The sequence below is a fragment of the Watersipora subatra genome, chromosome 4, assembly GCF_963576615.1.
Source record: "Watersipora subatra chromosome 4, tzWatSuba1.1, whole genome shotgun sequence".
Taxonomy (NCBI): domain Eukaryota; kingdom Metazoa; phylum Bryozoa; class Gymnolaemata; order Cheilostomatida; family Watersiporidae; genus Watersipora; species Watersipora subatra.
This window is the reverse complement of record NC_088711.1, coordinates 24,715,428-24,737,714: the sequence shown is the minus strand read 5'-3', so window position 1 is coordinate 24,737,714 and position 22,287 is coordinate 24,715,428. Positions and strand designations below refer to the sequence as shown.

Sequence of the window (22,287 nt, the reverse complement as noted above, 5' to 3'; positions counted from 1 at the left end):
ATTCCTTTACAGTAGTTCTATTAGTAGAAATAGTAGTAGTATTAGTAGTAGTCGTACAACAGGCTAATCACTTTTAATCAATTTAAATAAAAGTTACAGCAACTTACCAGTCGAATTCATTGATTGGGCCAGCGAAACATAGGATTCTTGAGCCTTCGTGTGGGCTTCTGGAAGCCGGTGGTTCCAAATAAACCGTCTCGATTCTAGTTGCTCAATAAACAAGTCTGTATCTATTTGTTTTATTAACGAACTCACTTGATTTTTTGGAACTCTCGCGTTCACATCGTTACTAGCCATGCTGGTTAACTATCATAAAGAGCGCTAATAAACCTAGCCCTAGGCCTCTCATTAAAGCCTAGGCTCATTTAACCAGGGGCTCCTAGCTTCTGATTGGCTGATGAGCGTCCGACTTGTCGGTGCAACCGGGCACTGCTGGGTAGCTCCGACACCGACTTTCAGATCGGTGCCGACACCGATTTTTCTGTTCACACCTACCGACACCGACTCATAAAATTTGTCTGTGCACGACAAAATCGGTGACAAAATCGGCCAGTGTAAACGCACCATTACGAAAAAAAGCATCATATATTTCATAGAGTTCATTGAATTCATAGAATTTTAATTAATACGTCATTTAGCTTGTGAAATCGGGAAAACAGTGTATACAGTATATAGTAAGAGCTATGAATCGTAGAAGCCTTCGTAGACTTGTGATTAAACAATTGGATTATGAACTTGCGATTGCATTCTCCTTGATTTCAAATCCAGCAGGAAGTGAGATTCTAATCCAAAGTTTTAATAGCCATTACCGGACTTACCAAAGTACCCACATACATACACAAACTTTGAGATTTATATATATATATATACATTAGATAGAAGATAGGTGAGTAGGCTTGCGGCGAGCTTATTTATTTTTTACTGCAATGCGCACTAGTTGGAAAGGACAAGTTTTTAATGAAATTAGGTGTATGGCATAGTGACTAAGTTTAAGCATTGCATTTACAAAAAAATTCATTTGTGAGCGAAAATGTGCGACTGACAGATAGTTGATCTATTTCAGTGCTAGAAACACAAAAATATTGATCATTTTTGGTGTTTTGCAAAAGGTGTTTGTCGCCATGAGATTGGGCAATGCTTGTTTGTGTGGAATTTAAAGTGTGTGCATTAGCCATTAATTGAGCATATCTCGCTCAAAACTCAATTGACCAATTGTTGCGGAAATTTAAAATAAATAATTCATGTAAAACATTCCGTAAATATGTTGATAGTTGTCAGACCAATGGGGTTGGTTAGTTAGTGAAGCATTGTTATAGAAGAAGCTAGAATTGTTATGAATCACTTTTAGTGTTTCAAAACTACAATGAATATAGCACATAGATAAACCAAACATTAATTTTTATCCTTGTATGAGAGTACGTTTAATATTTTTGCGAGCATTGGAATGGTTCTCGCAAAGTTATGCTGTTTTCCATCACTGTGGTTTGTACAACTTTGAGAACCCATAATTTTACAATATTTGAGATGACATTGAAAGCTATATCCGCTTCAGAACTGAATCAATCATGTCAGCATTAGAAAGACAGAGAAAACATTCATGGTGTAATTTGTAAGATGATATGGAATTGTCTAAATCATTAGGTCTTGCAACTTTAATCTTATTTTTTAATATTTTCATCGTGTTTTCTAATGATTCCAACCTTGCTGATGCTTCTTCATGCAAAAATTATTCCGATTCAAGTAGTTTGATAGCTTTTTCAGTAAGTTTCTCCGTGAATGCTGTCAATGAAATCAGTTTTTCGACACGAAAAATGATGGATTGCAAGCAGAAGCTTCATATTGGCCCCTTTTTGATTACTAATTGATTGCTTCATTTTTGATTGCCACATTTAAGCATCAATATTAATGAATCGTAAACAAAAGTTAACTGGTTAATCAAAGGCATATGCTGTCAAGTTTTAAATTACAAGGTACTCATAAGGGTTGGTTACCCTGATATGTTTGCTATTAAAAACGCATGTTAATACAACCTCTTATTCAGAAACAGTTGACTATGGTTTTTGAAAATTTTAAATCTATGTAATAAAGTCGTTTTTGCAATGTTTGTTATATCAGTGATTATGTAATCTCTACTGGAACAATGAGTTGCTAGTAATCTGTTATGCTTGAATACAGTTAACCCTATCCTGTAGAGATGGACGCATCTACTGAGGATGGAAAAGATGTGGTGAATGCTTTCTTAAAACTTAAAGACAAGCTGCAACAGTTGAAAGAAGGAAATAGAAAAAATCGACTGAGCCCAAAGGAGGAGCAAGACTTTAACGAAGCATATGCAGCTGTTCAGAGAGCTCACAATGACTACAAGGATATTTTGAAGCAAGATTCAATCAAATCTACGCGGCATACAAAGAAGACGCTGAATGAGAAGAAAAATCAAATGAGAAATGTTTTCAATAAGTGGTCACCAACGATGGATCTCATATTTGCAAAGCTGCAGATTGACCCTGTAAGTATTTCATATATCTTGTATATTCCCTTCAATGTTATTTTTAGCTAACAGCAATTGTCCTGCTTCTACTGATAGAGCACTGATGTCTGTTTTAGTTACCTTTTACTGAGCTACAAAAACCAGTACCTCAGAAAAAAGATGGAAAATCATCTAAGACTAATCAGTCTTCAAGGACTGGCAGCCAGAGCTCACAAGTGTCAAGGTGGTAATATGAGTAGATATAATAATCACCATTGTTACATGAACAACTCAGAGGCCCCAAACACCAGATCTAAGGCGATTCAAAAAATTAGTAAAAAATTTACATGGGGTGCTCCAAGTGATATCCAGAGTCTTTCATACAATTAGTTATAAAATTATTGATACAGTAAACGCTGTAGATTGTGGATTGGTACGTTTTAAACAGATTTAAGTATGCAAATTGAAAGTTGTTTGTTACATGCTACAAATTGAGTAACATTTTGTACATAGTTTGACAGTAAAACTTTTTCAAGTGTTGTTTAAGTATGCGATAAAAGAAAGATCATTCAATTTGATGTTTTTTTGTAATGCACACAAATTTGTATGCATGCACTTGGTTCTTAAATTGATCAAGATATTTACCATTTTGTTCTAAGGTTAACAATGAACGTTATTTTGAGAGGTGATTATGTATTCTAAAGAGAGAATATTGAATTTATAGTTGAACTAGTTATATTAATCGTCATAGCGTAGTAAAATGGCAAAGTAATTTTAATAGCTGCATACATAAAATTAATAGAAAATTGCCAATTTTCAAAGATTATTAAATGAGCCATGATGGTTTTAGAGTATAAAAAGATGACGTATTGTTAGTTACCATTAGTGGTTCTGTTTAGCCTTAAAGAACCCAAAAAAAAACTAACAGCCGATAATGATATTAACCCTTTCACTGCCAACCATGTACAAATTCAGCTATCGGCCTAGTGCCAGTCATTTTACCGAAAATTACCGATATTGCTTCATGATATGTATACGATATTTTTTCAATTTCAAACATTATCTAGAACATTTGTTTTACATATTTTATTTTGCCAACATTTTAATCAAAGTTGCTTTGCAAAAAATTCAATGTATTTATACTTTGTGCTATGATAAAGCTATGTGAAGCTGCGATTGCTGCGAAACTAAAACGATCCTCCATAATGTTCCTTACTCTTACAAAACTAATAATTTCACCACTATCAGAGACAGTGCTGCTACTTTAATTATCTATATAATCATGGAAATCTGAATCTGAATTGGCTATAATGTCATCAACATAAACTAATTACCTGTTTTCTGACTCGCGCGGTACTTAACAAAACTTACACAAAAAATGTTTGTTTTTAGGTTGGAAATTCTCAAACAAAAATTTAAAATAGCTTTGTTGTTTTAGGCTAATTTTATAGAGAAATCTTCGGACAACACTGTCAATTTCATAATAGTCCTAAAGACCGTGGGTTATATTGTCAACGAATAATAAAATTAAGTTACAACGCAATTGCTGGGAAAGTCGTTGGAAATTCTCAAACAAAAATTTAAAATTGCTTCGTTGTTTTAGGCTAATTTTATAGAGAAATCTTCGGACAACACTGTCAATTTCATAATAGTCCTAAAGACCGTGGGTTATGTTGTCAACGAATAATAAAATTAAGTTACAACGCAATTGCTGGGAAAGTCGCAAAAATGTGTCTACGGCACTCGACCTTAGAAAATGCATAAATGCGTCTTTGTCAGCAAAAGGGTTAAATAATAAATAAAAATATATAAGAATTACAACACTCAATTATGGTTGCATACAATCTACGTACATCCATCAATATTCCCACGACCAAACACGAACGAAGCGATTGTTTGGGAGCTTTATGATAAATGCATATGTGCACACAACTCACGAAAATTATTCAACACTGTCGCAAACCCTTGTACCGAAATCTCATCAACAATTTTAACCATTTTTCAATGGAGTCGTTTAAGTATAATAACGATACAAAACACATATAAACCTATTTAAATATGTTACCAAGTCTTTGAAATTTGTAGACAATATCCTAAACCTTACCCATCTGATCGGATAATACATAACTAGACATTAATTTGGCCTAAAATCGCAATTAAAACCTGACAAGCCTTTTTTAATCAAAATTAAGACCGGCCAACAAAACACCGATAAAGCCGTGCGACCGAGAGTAGAACCATTAAGTCAGAAGCATTTCACGAGAAAACCGTGCACATTTCACCAGTCTATGGCATTGTCCAATTGCCGAAGGTTTCTAATATCTTTCCATTTTTAATATCTTGCAAAAATATTTAATTATAAGAATAATTATTCGATTTTATAAAATTATTATAAGATTTAATTATAAGAATAATCATTCGAATGTATTTGTCCAAAGGTTTCTGTAATGAACGTAGACTGTTTGAGGCATAGACCGATTTACAGGTACGAAATTGTGGTACTCAGTTTATCAGCCTATGTTTTTTTTTTGTCCAATTACTGAAGGTTTCATTAAATTATTTAGAACGTTAGCTGAAATTCTTTACACTTATGTACAAGCTAGGGCCGAACTACAATGCCCCTTTATGACGAGAACATTTTTTTATGTTGCTCCAGTTTGCAGAAAACTTCCAGACGCGTGAATGCTGATGCTCGCTTTCTGTTACAGATCGCTATCAAAACCATTCTACATTCAACACAACCGACTTTCAAACTGTGTATATTACACAGTAGCTTGCCATTTTACTTCTAATATTGCATTTCTCCTATTGCAGGGGAGAGATATAAACATATAATCTTTTCCTTTCATTATTGCTGTTTGTTGTACTTAATAACACCCAGTACATTACAGCTACCATTGCAGCTACCATTGCAGTTATCCTATTGCACTGCAGTGCCATTTGACTGCTAATATTGTATTTCTCAACCAGCAGTTCCCTTTCTTTTTTCCAACATCACTGTGGTCGGGGGCTGTATGACAGGGGAATTTCTAGTTGCTAATACTTAGAGATGATAACTCTCACTTGAGTTCAGTTTGGCCAGTGACCATTATACAAACATTGTATGATGAAACCCTTACATATTATAGTAGAAGTCTACGTATGAAAATTTCAAGTTACGAAATATCTTTTGATAGAAATTTTGCTTCGACTTATGAATTTTTTTTCTAGATATGAAAAGCCTATCGTAATTTGGCATGTTTGTTTGCTTCGTATTTTGGCCTGTTTTTTTTCTATTTTGGCCCGTTTGCTTCCTGTGGGTACAACGTACAACGCAGATGGCTGCTTCATTAGCTAGCGAAAGTCGGTAAACGACAATGTTTTGTTTTAGTATAATTTGGAGTTATTATGCAATGCAAATGGTAAGACAACTTTAGGTTCTAGCAATTCAAGTTTGCGTGTTCTGTATGACAGTTTTTTTTAGTTTGGTGACATAAATAATCTTTTTACTTGGCTGCTTGAAACATTTATTCTGAGCAAAACAAAACCATGGCAACACAACACCCACCTACCTACTTTGACAGTCATTTTTTCACTCCTTGTGATCTTTGCGTAGCCTCGTCTAAACGGCCAACGCCAAAAGTAAACAAACATTGTTTTCGTTATTTTCTGATCTTTCCATGTGTTCTTTTTTCCATTCATTGCGTACTAATATCATAATATAATTCTAGCATGTATTTGTTATAGGTTTTAATTACTACATGTATTTAGATTTCATACAAATATCATGTCCTTGTTTTATGTTGGCTTGGATTGAATTAGGGCATTTGCATAGTAAAATTGGTTTTACTAATGACATTTTATACTTACAAAATGGCTTACACAATGAATTAATTTTGGAAGTAGAAGTTCCACTGTAGTGCTTATATTTAAGACTACCACATTCAGTGAGTGGAATAAATGTAACTTGTTCCACTCACAGAATGCCTCCAAAATATCTTTCTGGTTGTTTTATATTATAGGTACTTTGTACCCATTTGAATTGTTCAAAGTTTTTTTATTGCAATTTTGAAGAATCTGAAACTCGGCGTAATGATAAACTAATTTGAATGTGTCTCTAGTTCATAAATAAGTTTGCAGTGCAAACTTGCAATATTGTGTTGTTTTTGTATCTCTAGATCAGCTAAAGTTTAGGAGGTGCTACGTTATTCTTAGTATTAACTTTACAGATGTTTCATTGTATTATTGTTTCATTAATGAAACAATAATATGAATTTGACTAGTTACAAGCTTTGCTCTTAGAATTTTGAGAACTGTTGCACAGGTGACATGAAATGATTATAACAAATTGTCACGGCGCTGAATTATTTAGGAATACTGAGCTAATGATTCCAATTTAGTCCTTGCATTTTGGTGAGCATTCGAAGTTAATGCTATTTAGTAATCTAGATATTTACTAGATTTATAGATCTAGTATTTAGTAATTTAGATAAAGTTTTATCTTCTAAATCAATTCTATTTTGATTACAGTGAATTAAAACAAAGCTGCCTGCTGTCAATTAGACTTTATTGCTGTGCCTCATCTTCTGCAAATTATCCAAATAATGATATTGTAACAATGCATATAGTCAAGTGATGCTCACAACCATCTGTTACAATATGTTTGAGGGCTTTACAGCTGCTGGTGATTAAAATTACAGTGGTTTGTTTTATCTGTTTATTTTAGCTTAGTTGAATCTGTATCATATTGATCGTCATTCAGACTTAAAAATGCATGTTGTAAACGGAAGTTTTTGAGCAAACCAAATATCTTTGTCGTTATCATACATTGTTTATGCATGTGGGGTTGAATGTGGGTAGAGCTTTTTAGAAATTAGTTACAAAGAACTATTTACCCTAGGACACTTATATATTCGCCTCATCTAACTTTCGCGTTTTCGCGGAGTCATCCTCTCGCGAAAGTTTCATGAGCGAAACAAAACTATCATAACAAACAAGCGAAAACACGGAATTAAATAGCTTTGTTCATTGATAGTCCAAGAAAAAAATGGCAGCAATCGATCAAATTGCATTATCGATCTCGGCCACACAATTCTACCTGCGGTTTACAATTACAAACTAGTACCAAATTAAAAAATTTTTTCTTACTGGTGAACCGAACCTAAGAAATCTAATTATGTTTGTTCCACTGCATTTATTTTCACATCATTTTCGCACTCATCAGAGTTGCAAAATTAAGTTGCATCAAAATTTTACTCTCTATGCTACTCACGAAACTAAATACTAGCGAAATATAAGTGTCTTAGGGTAGTCTATTTTTTGTATGATTTCCCAATCGTAATTAATAATCTATTTTGACACCAAATGCGTTACTCAAAATGTAGTTATGAATATTTTCAATAAACTGGGATACTTTTTCTTTTACATTTGAGAAGGAGATTTTGTTCTGATAACAAGTCAAAAGCACCTTTTGTCAACAATCAAAAGACTAATGTTACTCTTCTAATATGACTTTGTTTTTAAATCCCCCAGCCCCTGTTCATCAAAATATTTGTATGCAAGTTGAATTCAATGTTGCCTTGCAGTGTACCACGTTATCAAGTTGTAACAACAAACTACAAAACATGTTAATTGCTATATCATACAATATGGTTTTTAATTTTAATCACAGTAGCAGAACTTGGCTTAAACCATAACTGTCACGTAAAACTTTTATCGTATTTACTAGATAAATCAGACACGCTGATTCCGATTTTGTAATCAAAATAAAGATTAGGCCACTAACTTTCAGAGTAATGAAGGATTTTTTATAGCATTTTAATATCGGACTCGAAAAACACACGATCGGCATAACAACCTCGGCCCATAAAATTGTGACGTAACCTAGCTTTTTAGGAACAGAAGTTACGTAGGGATGTTTAGACTGATTTAGAATAATAGAGATGGGTGTTTTAAAATCCATTAATATCTAAATTCAGCCTTAAAAATAATATCAGTCTTTTCTGAAAGGTAGATAAGCTATTTAGCATTGCATATTTAAAAAGCGCGATAACAACGCTAGCTTGTGATAAAACCGCATTTTTTGAGCTCATTTTTCTCGGCGTCCAGCCCATTTAAACGTCATGTAACAAGCTGCGAGCAATTTTAAATAGTTTATATCCCTTTCATAAAAAACTGAAACTATTTTACAGGCTGGATTTAGATAATAATGGGTTTTAAGACACCCATCTCTATTATTCTAAATCGGACTAAACATTCCTAACTTCCGTTTCTGAAAAAGCTAGGTTTCGTCACATATTTATGGGCGGAGCTTGTAATGCCGATTGTGTTGTTTTCGAAATGGATATTGAAACGCTTTGAAAAAGCCTAAATGACTTTGAAGGTTAGTGGACTAATCTTTATTTTGAGTACAAAATCGGAATCAGCGTGTCTGATATACCTAGTAAACACGATAAAAGTTGTTCGTGACAGTTATGCTTTAAAATAGATTACAGCTGGTATATGTTATGTTTATAAAATAATCATTGGTGAAACAATTAAAAACCATAAACTCATAAAAACCAAGTCTGATTATCAATTTTTGTAGCTGTGTCATATCAAGATCAGTCACATTCAAAGCCGTACTATCTGAGAGAATCAAGAAAATGATGGAAAAGGACAAACTTGACCGTAGAGTTGCAATTTGGGGAAAGATGCCAAAGAGTGATTGGCAGGAAGTTGTGTCTATGAGTGAACGGTTAGTAGATAAAATTGCTCAATTTGGGCCATTTCTTCATAAAGTTTTTTTGGAGTTGTTATTTGTGTTAATTGTGGTCCTCTTTTAATTTAAACTTGTAAGTATCATCAATGGAGTGGATATTTCCTTGTCTGACACACTCACAGCAGAAAAAGATATTTCTCTTACACTCTATACTACTTGGCTTGTGTACTACCGATCACGCATTCCAGCTCATAACACATTTACCAATCATCATAGTCTTTGAACATGCTACCTTATTCTAAACTTGCTCATTTGTGTTACGGGTTTCAAATTATTGTGTGAACTATGCCCAGAATATTTGTATTTATGCTTCTACACATATGATAAACATTTTTTTCTACTCCGTGACACCGATACACTACATCCACCATCATATCGCATTTTTTATTGTTAATGAACTTATTTTACTATAACCTACAACTCTCTAGCCTGACTCTTCTGCAATACTATTCGATTACCACATCTTAAAACCCTTGTTCTATTCATTAAGTAATTCAGGATTTCTGTCTTTTCATTTTTGTTTTTCCATGCCACGAAAAACATAATTTTTGTTGATTACTTACTAATGCTCATAAAATGTTATGCGTACATACTTGTACAAGTATAGTACGGTAGACACTTCTACAACATACTGTAAATAATCCATTCCGAGAACGTTTACACTATAAAGATTTTACGTTATATAAACACACGTAATACATGTAAATTGCCCTATCTGTTCTAAGATTTTCTAAACTCACCCCTCTGGCCCTTCAATAAGGCAAAAAACTAATCATAATTTTTTACTTGAATGACTACAGTAACTGTTGGTTGTACAGTAACTGTTAGTTGTACAGTAACTGTTGGTTGTACAGTAACTGTCGGTTGTACAGTCACTGTTGGTTGGCTTTTTTTTCTTATTGCTTTCTCTTGTTTTAGGGTTCTTGATTATGGTAATTTAACGTTAAGTTAACGGAAGCGCATGCCTTCAATGTCAATTTAAATCAATTTTTTCCCTTTGCTCTAGACAGCAAGGTCTATGGTAGAAAGAACAAAATGTATGTATCTAAAATAAAGCAATACAAAAATACATTTCAGTATAAAAAGACTGGTTGGTATCTGTCTGTCAGCCCGTCTGTCCAAAGCTAGGAATAGAGTTTCTGATAAAAGATAACATTCAGTGAGCCTCCAAATAGTGACATTCAGCTAGGTAAACTCGACACTAACACCTGCACCAATCACCCGCATCAATCACCCGCATCAATCACCCGCGTCAATCACCCGCGTCAATCACCCGCGTCAATCACCCGCATCAATCACCCTCTTTAGGTATCGTTGAATAATTGTGCAGCTTCTTTTTCTCTGTGCTTTATTGGCATACCTAACGATTTATCACGGTTTTACAGCCACTCAGAGGTAATTCAGATAATGGCTTGCTTGTAAAGCACTCCAAAATAATTTTTTTCTCTTGTTGTGGGCACAATCATAAATGGTTTGCTCAAATTTTGCTTGCCCTGAGTGGTCCATGTAACCACGATAACCTAACATTCAATAAAATATCTGATGAGACTGTTCAATGAATTTTAACATTTACTAAAACGCTTGCTAGAAATGTATTTCAATATATGGTAAAATGTTTAAATTTTGATTTGCAACAAATTTCACATTACAGTTATTTGGTATCAAAAGATTCACCATGTCTTACTCTGCTGTGTTGTAGGTGCAAAATATGTGGAAATGTAATTACAAACTCTTAAAAACTCAAAAACAAAAAGCTGCCGTACATCGGAATCCGTTTATTTTTCTGACATAGTCATTACAGTTTGGTTATCGTTTTGTCACTTGAATGTTCTCACATATAAATATAGAAATATCTGATTTACCCGTAACAGGAACGAATGTCCTACACTGCTTCTTCAATAATAGTTACCTCTATCATCAACTGTTTTGCCATCAAATAGTTTTTTACGGAGACAATTAAATATTTGGCAACACAAATATATGTCATTGAAGCATATGTTGTCATAACATTTTTCCAAGTTACTTTGCATAAAATTTACGTCATCAGATGCCATAAAAAGCCACGAATGTGTTGCAGAATGAGTTCGGACACTTTTTGTCCTTTTCATGCTGCCATGGTTGACAAGTTAAACCATAACTGCCACGTACAACTCTTATCGTTTTTTTCTAGGTAAACCAGACACGCTGATTTTGGTTTTGTACTCAGAATAAAGATTAGTCACTAACTTTCAAAGCCATGAAGGCTTTTTTAAAGCGTTTCAATATTCGTCTCGAAAACAACACAATCAGCACAGCAAGCTCCGCTCATAAATATGCGATGTATCCTAGCGTTTTAGGAATGGAAGTTCGGGATGTTTAGTCCGATTTAGAATGATAAAGATGGGTGTCTTAAAACCCATTATTATCTAAATTCAGCCTTCAAAATAATCTCAATCTGTTATGAAAAGTAGATTTACTTTTCATAACAGTTTTTAAATAGTAAACATAACAGTAATTTTAAATAGTTTTAGAAAACTATTTAAAATTACTCGTAGCTTGTTACAGGATGTTTAATAGGCTGAACGCCGAGAAAAATGAGTTCAATAAAGCACGATTTTATCACAAGCTGGCGTTGTAATCGCGCTTTTGTGAGCATATTTTTAAATATGCAATGTTAAATAGCTTATCTACCTTTCAGAAAAGACAGATTGTTATGAAGGCTGAATTTAGATAATAATGGGTTTTAAGACACTCATCTCTATCATTCTAAATTGAAATAAACATTCCCGATTTCCATTCCTAAAAAGCTAGCATACGTCACATATTTATGGGTGGAGCTTGTTGTGCCGATCGTGTTGTTTTCGAGACCGATATTGAAACGCTGTAAAAAGCCTTCATGAATTTGAAAGTTAGTGAACCAATCGTTATTTTGAATACAAAATTGGAATCAGCGTGTCTGATTTACTTAGAAAAGAGGATAAAAGTTGTATGTGGCAGTTATGGTTTAATTACTGCTACCAATAGTTACCGCTATTATAATAGCTTAATAGCTTTCTACATTATTACTACAGACGGTTCCCTACTTACGAACATTCGAGTTACGAACAACCCGTACATACGAACAGGTCTGCGCGTATGTCCGCCGCTAATACCGACGGTATTACCGACGTATTAGCGGCGGAAATAGGCACTACTCAGAAGCCCAACCCAGCATCCACCTTTCTCTGCCCAGTTCGTTGCAGCGCATAAGTGCGTGAACGTATCTCCAGTGCGCAAAGAACTTTTTTATTTTTACTGTACGTATTGTAAAGGAATTTGCCGGCCTTTACTTGTCACGATCTAGAATAATAAATAAAGATAAGAGAGTGCGTGTAGTTTCATTCAGCTTTTTATTAGCGAAGGAAATTTCACTAGGCGAGGAGCATACGGCTACTGCTCTGATCAACTAAGTGAGCGTGATCCTTTATATACAATAATATCAACTGTTCCGGCTGACGGCAAACGGTAAGAACACCGGCTAACAAGGTGAATAAATAGGACCGCTAGTGCGTTGGTATGACAACAATATAAGTGACGATAAGTGATGGCCAGTGATAGTGTTATGACGGGATATCAGATATAACAATAGCATAACGAGTGAAACAACGATATAATAAAAGGACAGCACATAAAAAAAATAAGACAACAACGATAAGTGATAGCATAATGATTAAAACGACAATATAATAAAAAAGGACAAGACATACAATAAATAAGAAATGCAGTGTCCTGGCCCGGCGTCCACTAAAGTATTATCTCCATTTTATTAAATATTTTTTTCAGTACAAACCAATACAGGTTGCTTATACAAGCCTTAAACATACTTATATAAACCTTCAATATACTCATATAGGCCTTAAACATAAATTATAATACAAAATATAGCACTGAAGCAACTTACGAACAAATTCACCTTACGAACAATCGTTCGGAATGTAACTCGTTTGTAGGTTGGGAACCGTCTGTATTAACAGTAAATACTTTCATTTGAATTTCATACTCTAGCCTCTGGCTATCTGGCATGTCCTATTGCTACTCTGTGTATTTTTTTTACTCATATTGTCATGTTATTATTACGCAATAAAAATCAAACCAAACCAAACTTACTGTCACTTCTGCAATTGTCTAATAGATAATCATCATAAGTCCATCGATCTGCAATTTGTGAAACCTGCGTAGTTGTAATGTGTGGTCATTGCGAAGAAGGACCTATAAAAACGTGCTTTTGCTAAGCGAAACTAGGCTTAGCGTGAGATCCATGATAGTCTAATTATGCAATGTTGCAATTATGCATAAATGTGTTGTGCTGAGCCTAAAAAAGTCACCCCATTTCTGCTACTATGTATGTACGACGTGTTATGGCTTATAAAGTTGGCTTATATGCGAATTCATATAAATACCCTGATTTCAGGGCTGGTTTTTCTAGGGATGGCTTATTTGCTAGGTAGGCTTATATATGGGAATATACTGTAATATCTCTTGCTGTGCAATTCAAATGAAAGTTTTCATAAAATCCACCTTTTGCAGTAACAACATTTGGAGTGGTACTACAAATCTGGACTTGAACAAGGCTTGTTTTCAGTACAAGTACTTCATCGGCGCAGAAGAGAAAGGTTTTTTTGAATGGATACCAGGAACTAATTCTCACCAGATTGTGAACAGAGTGTTGACAGAAGCAGGTCAGTTACACAACAATGTGTAATTTATCTATCGTTGGATAAAAATCTGTTGAATGTGTGGCTGTAACCTAATATAGGTTGCACAAGTTGGAATCCTGATGATTGATTTATTCAAGCATTTTTGATGTGCCTTCCAGTGAGTGCTACCTTTGTCGATTATTGGCAATATCAGTGATTCCTTAACTTATCATTACTTGCACCAAGCCATCTTTTGTATTTTGAAAATTCTGTTTTTATTCTCAAAATCACCAAACTCAGAAAAGTTAAGAATGTAAGCACACGTAAAAGTTGTTAGCAGCAACAACCTCCCCTTTGCAACCAGCCTTCACCACCACAGCGTTACTGAAAGTCAAAAAGTCTTAGGAGCTCTGAGACACAAAAACAACAATTTTACAACAACAACGTACAGCGCACCTTCAGGACACGATGTTGATTCGTTCTAGGGTTGGCATCGTATGGTGAAAAAAAATCCTACATTCGTATGTAGGGGTATAGAAACCATTGCAATTATACAATGCAATTATCCCCTGGTAAAAATCATCAAAATTTTATAAAAATATGTACATATTGAAAATTAATAACAAAATAGCATGTTAACTTTAGTGACTATAGTTACCTACAGTAACTGTATTGTATTTAGGGTATTTTAGTGGTGATAACATGCAATAAAATGCAATATTATAATGTGTGTACCAAATGCAGTACGTACGGTAAGGAGTTCTTCCCTTCAAGACGTTTTTGTATGTATTTTCAACTTATTTTATTGAATTTCAACTTGTTATCATTAAAATTTTATCATTTATCAGTTTCTGTCTTTGCTTTCACTATAACGTTTATCGTGTCTGGTTAAAACATTTTTCAACCTAATTCAACAAGAAAGGCCGAGCGATGTAGTTCTCAAAAGCGGCCTCTCGCACACTTGACCATTTAATGGCCATTGAAAAGAAAAATGAAATTTTATTTACTATACAGTACTTACATACCTTTGGAGTAACGTGACTTAAGCTGGTACATGTAGCGAGTAGAGCAGAGAAGAGCCAAAAATATATTAATGCTAATTATGTTACAGTAAACTTACAAATAAATTTAATATGTAACGAAATGGAGTTTTTAGCAGGCTAAAAGAAGTTGTCTAGTCCTGTTGAAGGGATCGCAACTCCGATTTTTCTATTGGTTTTAAAAGAAAAAGTTTACCACTTTTGGGTCCTGAAAAGCAGAAATAGCCAGGAAGACACAGCTTTCCTGCTGGTGCAAAAAATTTTCGAAGAAAACAAGCTAACTTGGTGCAATGTAGAAGATAGCCTACTTGATCATTTATTGAAGATGATGGTTGCTGGTACACTGTAAATGCTGGTGCAATGCAGAAAATTGCTAGCTAGCTAACGCTTATAAAAAAGATCCAGAGAAGATTGTAGTTTGTCATGTATGAAATGTGCACAAGAATCAATGTAACCATACATACAAAGGTTTGTACGTATTTATACCCTAGAGGGCAAGGCTTTAAAAAATTCTGGAAGGTAATGTGGATGTGTCGACTATCTTGAGTAGCTAGTTATATATGAGTTACATACCATATATGATTTGTATTTATGTAGTAGAAAACAGGCCCTCCTGCAAAGACATGATTAAACAAGAAAATGAAACATAAAATCAAAGTTAAATAAATAAAGCATGATTAAACATGAAATAAAACATAAAATGAAATGCGTAAAACATGAAAAACATGCCACACAAAGACCATAAATAATGATATACATTATACATGCATTGTACAGTATTGTTTTTATGTACCAGCCTACATCAGTAAATTGAACACATGAAATTAAAAATTCTTTTTAAAAAGCTTAATCTGATAGTACTTCTTCAGGGGGTTTTCATCTCTAACTTTTTTATTAGATCCACTGTTATTATTTGTGCTTTTTGACACTTTTCTTTTGAAGAAAATCCATTCAATTAAGTCTGTTTCTGACGAGTCATTAAAGTTTCTCTAAAATAGCTCATGCACCTCTCATTAACATAATCCATAACACGGCCTGTGAAAACCTTTTCTGGATGCTTATTTTCAATGAATCTAGTAAGGTTTTCATACCAACTTATAGCTTCCTTGATTTCTGCCGATGTAGGTTTTTCTGTCTCTTGTACTTTCTCGTCACCACTAAATTGTTGCTCTTCTTGAATGCTGATCTCATGCATGGCCTCCAACTCCTTCAAGTCATCAGTCGTAAGCTCTTCCCTGTGTTTGCTTTAATGGATTTCTTGTTTTCAATAATAATTGCATTTGTTGCTCGGTTGCGACCATATTCCTTGGCAACATTAACAATACGGGCGCCTTCTTCCTGTTTATTTATGTCATGGAATTTGTCATGGAAATCATTTTCTTCCTTCATCTTGTAACGTTTGTATTGGTCCCAGATTCCATAGCTAACAAATTAAATATAGATACTTGTAGTTATATACGTATGCTGAATAAAAGTTTATAGTAAATATGAGTATAACGCTAAAAATTAATATTTGCTCTCGCTTACATACTTTTCACAAAATTTCCCACGTGGAAGGCTGATCTGAGAGAAATCAGTCATGTCTCTTTGAAACGTTGTGAAAATGTTTTTGGAGAACCACATTTTGGCGTCTTTGTTATTTCGACGAAAATTTTCTTGAATTAGTATGAGGAAATAAAATTTGTATGATGAGGTGAAACCCTCACTATGTTCAACTTTGTAAGGTGAAAAAAATCCTATATCAGGGTAATCGTATTTTAAGGGTGCACTGTACTTTTGTTTAGTTATAGGGCTTTAATCAAACAGATAACTGTTAGAGCTCAGCATGAATTTAAGCTGCGATATTTAAATTGAATAAGCAAATTCTGTACAAAATTATAAAATATAAGCAAATGATAGGTTTATTAAAGATTGAATATATAGCAGTTTGTGTATTTAAAGCAGAAATTACCAACTTTTCTGTTTAAGTGCTGCCATTACTGAATTTCAAAATATGCCATTTCTTTAATTTTTTTAATTTTGGCATTGAGAAAAGTTGATACCTTTAAAAATGCTATTGCTATTTATGATGAGAATGAAACTGCCGATTTTTCGGTTTGCTACAATAATCAAGCACGGGATACCACAGCACATAGCGCACATACGACACTAATACATACTAGACGACTACCAACTCCGAAACACATGCTTTTTTAATCTAATGTGACACTCAGTAGCACAGAAGAAATCTTAAATGTACATGTATCTAGCACCGATCAACGGTGCTAGTTATTTGAAGTTATTGAAGCAAGCGCTTCAAGCATAAGTATCTTAACCGATGTAATGACTATTTGCCCAATGAACCCATTGCATTCTGTATAGCTCAATGGTTAAGTTCACTACCTCTAGATCTGGAGATCCCGAGAACAAATCCAGTGCCAAGAGAATTTTTCATTGCTAGATTTTAATTGCTATAACTGGACTCAGGGTTGTACAAAAAGACAAACACTGAGATTTATATATACATGTATATATAGAAATGTGATCATTGTTTGCGCATACAACATGCAAAAGACTGCCAGCGATCTCTGATCTTGTCATTCTTCTGGCCTCCTTATATATGCGTGGTCTCAAGCTTGGCTCTACCCATCGATCGTCTCTGTCTTTTGGTGGTCTTGGCTATCCTTTCTCGGTATGCTGAGTTGGCATATATGGTCAGATCTCTTGCTGTGCCGGCACTTAGTTCATTCGTGGTGTCGGCCTTGGGGTCGGCTGGGCAGCCGGCTCTTGTCTCAGCGTCCTGCCATTACAATACGGTGTAAAATTCGAACAAATATTTTACTGGACATGTGATGTATTATGTAGCATACAGGGCCCACAATTTATCGAAAAATTTCAGTTTGTAAAAGTAAAACATCTGCAACAAAAAATTTTAAATAATAGAAATATGTATAAATTCAGTTGACTATATCTGCACTACCACTTGTAAATAACTAGTTTAAATTATAAAATATTGTGCTGTATATCTTCATCACTCATTCTACCACGGGTCTACACTACTGCTCACGTATCTTTAAACCATAATTGCCACGTATTGATTGATTTGATTGATTCACAAAATAACGTTGTTATCACGCTTTTTTGAGCTAATTTTATTTGGCGTTCAGCCTATTAAACATCCTGTAACAAGCTACGAGTAATCTTAAATAGTTTATCTACCTTTCATAACAGACTGAGATTATTTTGATGGCTGAATTTAGATAATAATGGGTTTTAAGACACCCACCTCTCTCATTCTAAATTGGACTAAACATCCCCAACATCCATTTTTAAAAAGCTAGCATACATCACATATTTATGGGCAGGCTTGTTGTGCCGATTGTGTTGTTTTCAAGACCGATATTGAAACGCTGTAAAAAAGCCTTCATGAATTTGAAAGTCAGTGGACCAATCTTTATTTTGAGTACAAAGTTGGAATCAGTGTGTCTGACTTACCTAGAATAAACGATAAAAGTTGTACGTGGCAGTTATGGTTTAAGGTAATGCACAAACAAAAATGTCTTCTTACCAATGTTTCATGTTCTAATTTAGTGTTTACTTGTACAGATAGTCAAGGTTTTTTATTTAGTAGGTAGTTTTAGAAAATGCATTCGATTTCATGATATATGAAGTTACTTCAAAGTACTTATTGATGTAATTTAATTTGTAGAACAAATTCAGCAACATAAAATATATTCTTATAAAGGCATTTGCTACAATATTAGTCAGTCAGCCACATGGCAGAAAAGTGACTAGAAATAAAATTTCGTTTCTACTTCATTTAAACTAAAGTTTGATAGTGGAAAAACATTCTCTATATAATAAGGAACTTATTTATAAACTTTTGCCCCAAAATTTCTATGCACGTTTTCGAGTTATTACCAAAATTGTTATCCGCTAAAGTTTGGCCAATTTGCAATAATTGTCCCTATTGTGCCAAAAAGAAATATTTTGAGAAAGGCTGTTACTATCTTTATAATATATGTGCATAACAATCAAGTTATGTTTAAAATTATATCATGCAAACATGTATTGTTGATTTACCTCTTTTGTAGCAAAAGTAGAATTGTTTCTTATCTGAATGTAATACAAGACGGACAACTTCGAATTCTATATTTAGAAAATAATAAATGTTGACTAAAATTTGATGTAGATTTGACAAAAAATAAAAAAAATAGCCTAATTACAGATTTACTTAGTCATCAAAATTATCAAAGTCCTCCTCAAAGTCACTGGAAACATGCTGTGCATTGTCCAATCTTGATCACTGTTGCTGCAACCATCACATTTGCATAAGTCAGTGCATTTTAGTTGGGAGTTACTACAGGAACATTTACCACTTTGACAGGCAGACTTTTTGCAAGAACAGTAAACTGTCTGCATTAGACTGGGTGGAGCAGTAGGGTTTTCCATCCACTTAATATCCAACTTCTCATCCTGCAATATCCAGCCAAAGCCATGAGGAGATGGAGGTTTAATTTTAGCAGGCAAAGATAGCTGCCAGATGATTGCCTGGTAGTTGACTCCTAGCAGATGTTTCTGTAATGCATCTCTAGTAACGTAAACAAGTCTTTAGCACTAGCTTTGTCAACACGTAATTTGGCTTCCTTTAGTGCAGTGCTTTTCCAAACCTAAAGACAGAAATTCCCCCCTCTCAACTCCTTCAAAGAATGCACTGCAACTAGATAGTGAACTTTATTTACATATACAACCTATATACATATATATACATGTATATATATGTATATATGCATTTATTACAGTCATATTTACATGGAATATTAAAAATGAATGTATATTGAAACTCAATATATCTATCATTGTAAGACAGTTAGCAGACTAGTGCGATTTCTGTGTTTGTTTGGAGCTGACCAGAATTTTGATGTTAGGAGTTGTTGTAGATAGGGCACACCGTAGGTCAGCTTCTACTTCCAGACAGTTTTTAGATTTGCTCTTTATGGTTAGCATTGCTGAAACTGCTGACTCGCAAAGATATGTGGAAGCAAATGGTATGAGCATCTTGAAAGCGGCCAGGCTTATGTTGGGATACAATCTTTGGGCCTGAACCCAAAAGTGCTCTATTGATAGCTCCTTGAAGTCATCTTTTCATGCAGAGTTGTTTGTCAGCTCCAAAAACTTCTCCTGAAGCTGTTCCGAAATCTCGAGGACATTGCGTCTGAAAGGGTCTCGGGTCAGGCTCATCAATTGCTCTGTCCTAGGATCTAACTTTGGAAAATATCTATCAAACTCTGCTATCAAGCTGTTCAAGTGATGCTTTATGTCGGTTAGCAAAGAAGCGGAAGGAGCTTTCTTGTCAACTAATGAATGCAGAACTAGAAATGAAACTCTTACATTCCCAGTAGCCAGTATTTCCACCCAGAGTTTGAGCTTGTCCTTGAATGCATTGATACTATCAGTTACATTCAACACATTTCTGTCTCTGCCTTGCATCTTTGTGTTCACTTCATTGATTGAACCAAATATGTCAACCAGGTAAGCAAGACACTGATGGAAGCCTTCCACCTGCATTGAAGCCAGTAGTTTGGGTTTGTTATGAGTTTTCAAGAACTCATTGACCTCTGTTCGTAGATTGAAAAAACGCATAACCATGTTACCCTTTGATAACCATCGAACTTTGGTGTGGAACAATAGTGATGAGTGCACAGCATCAATATCTTCGCATAACTTGTAGAAGAGACGTGTTTGCAAGGCAGAGCCTTTGATAAAGTTTACTACTTTAATCACTGAAGAAAGGTATTCCTGCAATCCTTTGGGAAGAGTTTTTGCTGCTAGTGCTTGTCTGTGAATGAAGCAATGGGTACTCACCACTAAAGGATTCTTTTCTTTTACCAACTGTGCAAATCCAGCACGACAGCCAAGCATGGCTGGAGCACCATCAGTGCAAACTCCAATTAGTTCGCCCCAGTCCAGATGTTCTTTGCTGAAGAAGTCGGAAACTAGGTTCATAACATCAGCAGCTGTGGTGGTCTCTGTTAGAGGACTGCAGAACAGAAATTCTTCCTCAATTGTCTCTCTGTGTACATAGCGCGCAAACACCATCAGCTGTGAAATGCTAGCAACATCAGTGGACTCATCAAGTTGAATGGCGAACATGGGAGATGACTTGATCTTTTCAATTACTTGCCTCTTTATGTCCGCAGACATATCATCGATCCTCGATTTCACTGTGCTGTCTGAGAGGGATAAATCAGCTATCTTTTGAGCGGCTGTGTCTCGGAGAATAATCTTAGTACACTCCAGCAGACAAGGTTTAACTGATGTTTCACCAATAGTGTGTGGCTTCTTATCTCTGGCGATACGGTAAGACAGAGCATAGGATGCCTCGGTAATGGCCTGTGCCTGGATATGAAAGCTGCCAGTGGAATCCAGTTTTTCCCGCTTGAGTTCTCTCTCTTTAGCTTCAAAGAACGGCTTTGATTTATCCATGCGTTCTGCATGTTGATTTCTTAAGTGTTGCTTAAGTTGATGTGGTTTCCTGGAGTCGTTAGCGAGCACTTTCATGCACAAAACACATTGTGGTACTTCGATGCCGCTTTTAATCATACAAGTGAATCCATAGTTAAGGTAAGAATCATCATATGTTCGTCTTTTTGTCTTTGACATTTCTAACACCTACAATATGGGATATGCAATCAAAATATTTGAATACCTTCAATATCTACATGAGCAAAACATCATACATATGTTAGGCTACAGAGCAAATTGTCAAAATGTTATACGTTTATGCAAACCAAATCGGTAACTGAACAATTAATATTGCAGGTATGTATATGCAAGTAGTGTAGCAATCCTTAGCTTTTCCACAATTTTAGATCTTGGCTTTGTTGAAAATACTGAAATTCATTCACTCCTCGCTGCCCTTTATATAAGAAAAATTGGTGCCACGGAAATCCCCTTTGGCAAACTGCCAAATTCCCCCCCAAAATTCCCCCCTGGGAGGAATTCCCCCTGGTTAAGAACTACCGCTTTAGTGAGTCTTCAGCATACTTTAATATACCCTCTGGCCTGTGACGCTTCCCAAGATGATACGGTTGTATATCAGTGAGAGCACGCAAAAATGATCTAAATCGTTTAGAGATAGGGTGATCCATGGAGACTTCTGTAGAAGCTGTAGCTGTAGAAGCTGTAGCTTCAATTTCTTCGTCTGTTTGTTGTACTAATATGCCATTTGTGTGGTGAGTGGTTCCATGGCCTGACAATGTCTCCTCTGCAAAATCAATATTGTCGAAAACTAGAAACGCAAATTTATGCTTTGCAAACGTAGGTGGTATAAAGCCATCGTGATGTTCAGAAACAGCTTTCATGGCAAATGCTGTCTCCATTCGTACAGATGTGTCATAACTACAG

General features: G+C 34.9%; 1 protein-coding gene across 1 annotated transcript; it reads right to left on the bottom strand.

The window, feature by feature from the left end:
• Positions 1 to 20,025: 20,025 nt before the first annotated feature.
• On the bottom strand, positions 20,026 to 21,543 carry LOC137394079 (protein FAM200C-like). Its single transcript, XM_068080797.1, has one exon. The coding sequence runs from the start codon at positions 21,541 to 21,543 to the stop codon at positions 20,026 to 20,028; it is 1,518 nt and encodes a 505-aa protein (XP_067936898.1).
• Positions 21,544 to 22,287: the final 744 nt, after the last annotated feature.

Bases quoted from the DNA above. Each gene is read 5' to 3' on its own strand.
- LOC137394079 (XM_068080797.1), bottom strand. From the start codon at position 21,543: ATGTCAAAGACAAAAAGACGAACATATGATGATTCTTACCTTAACTAT.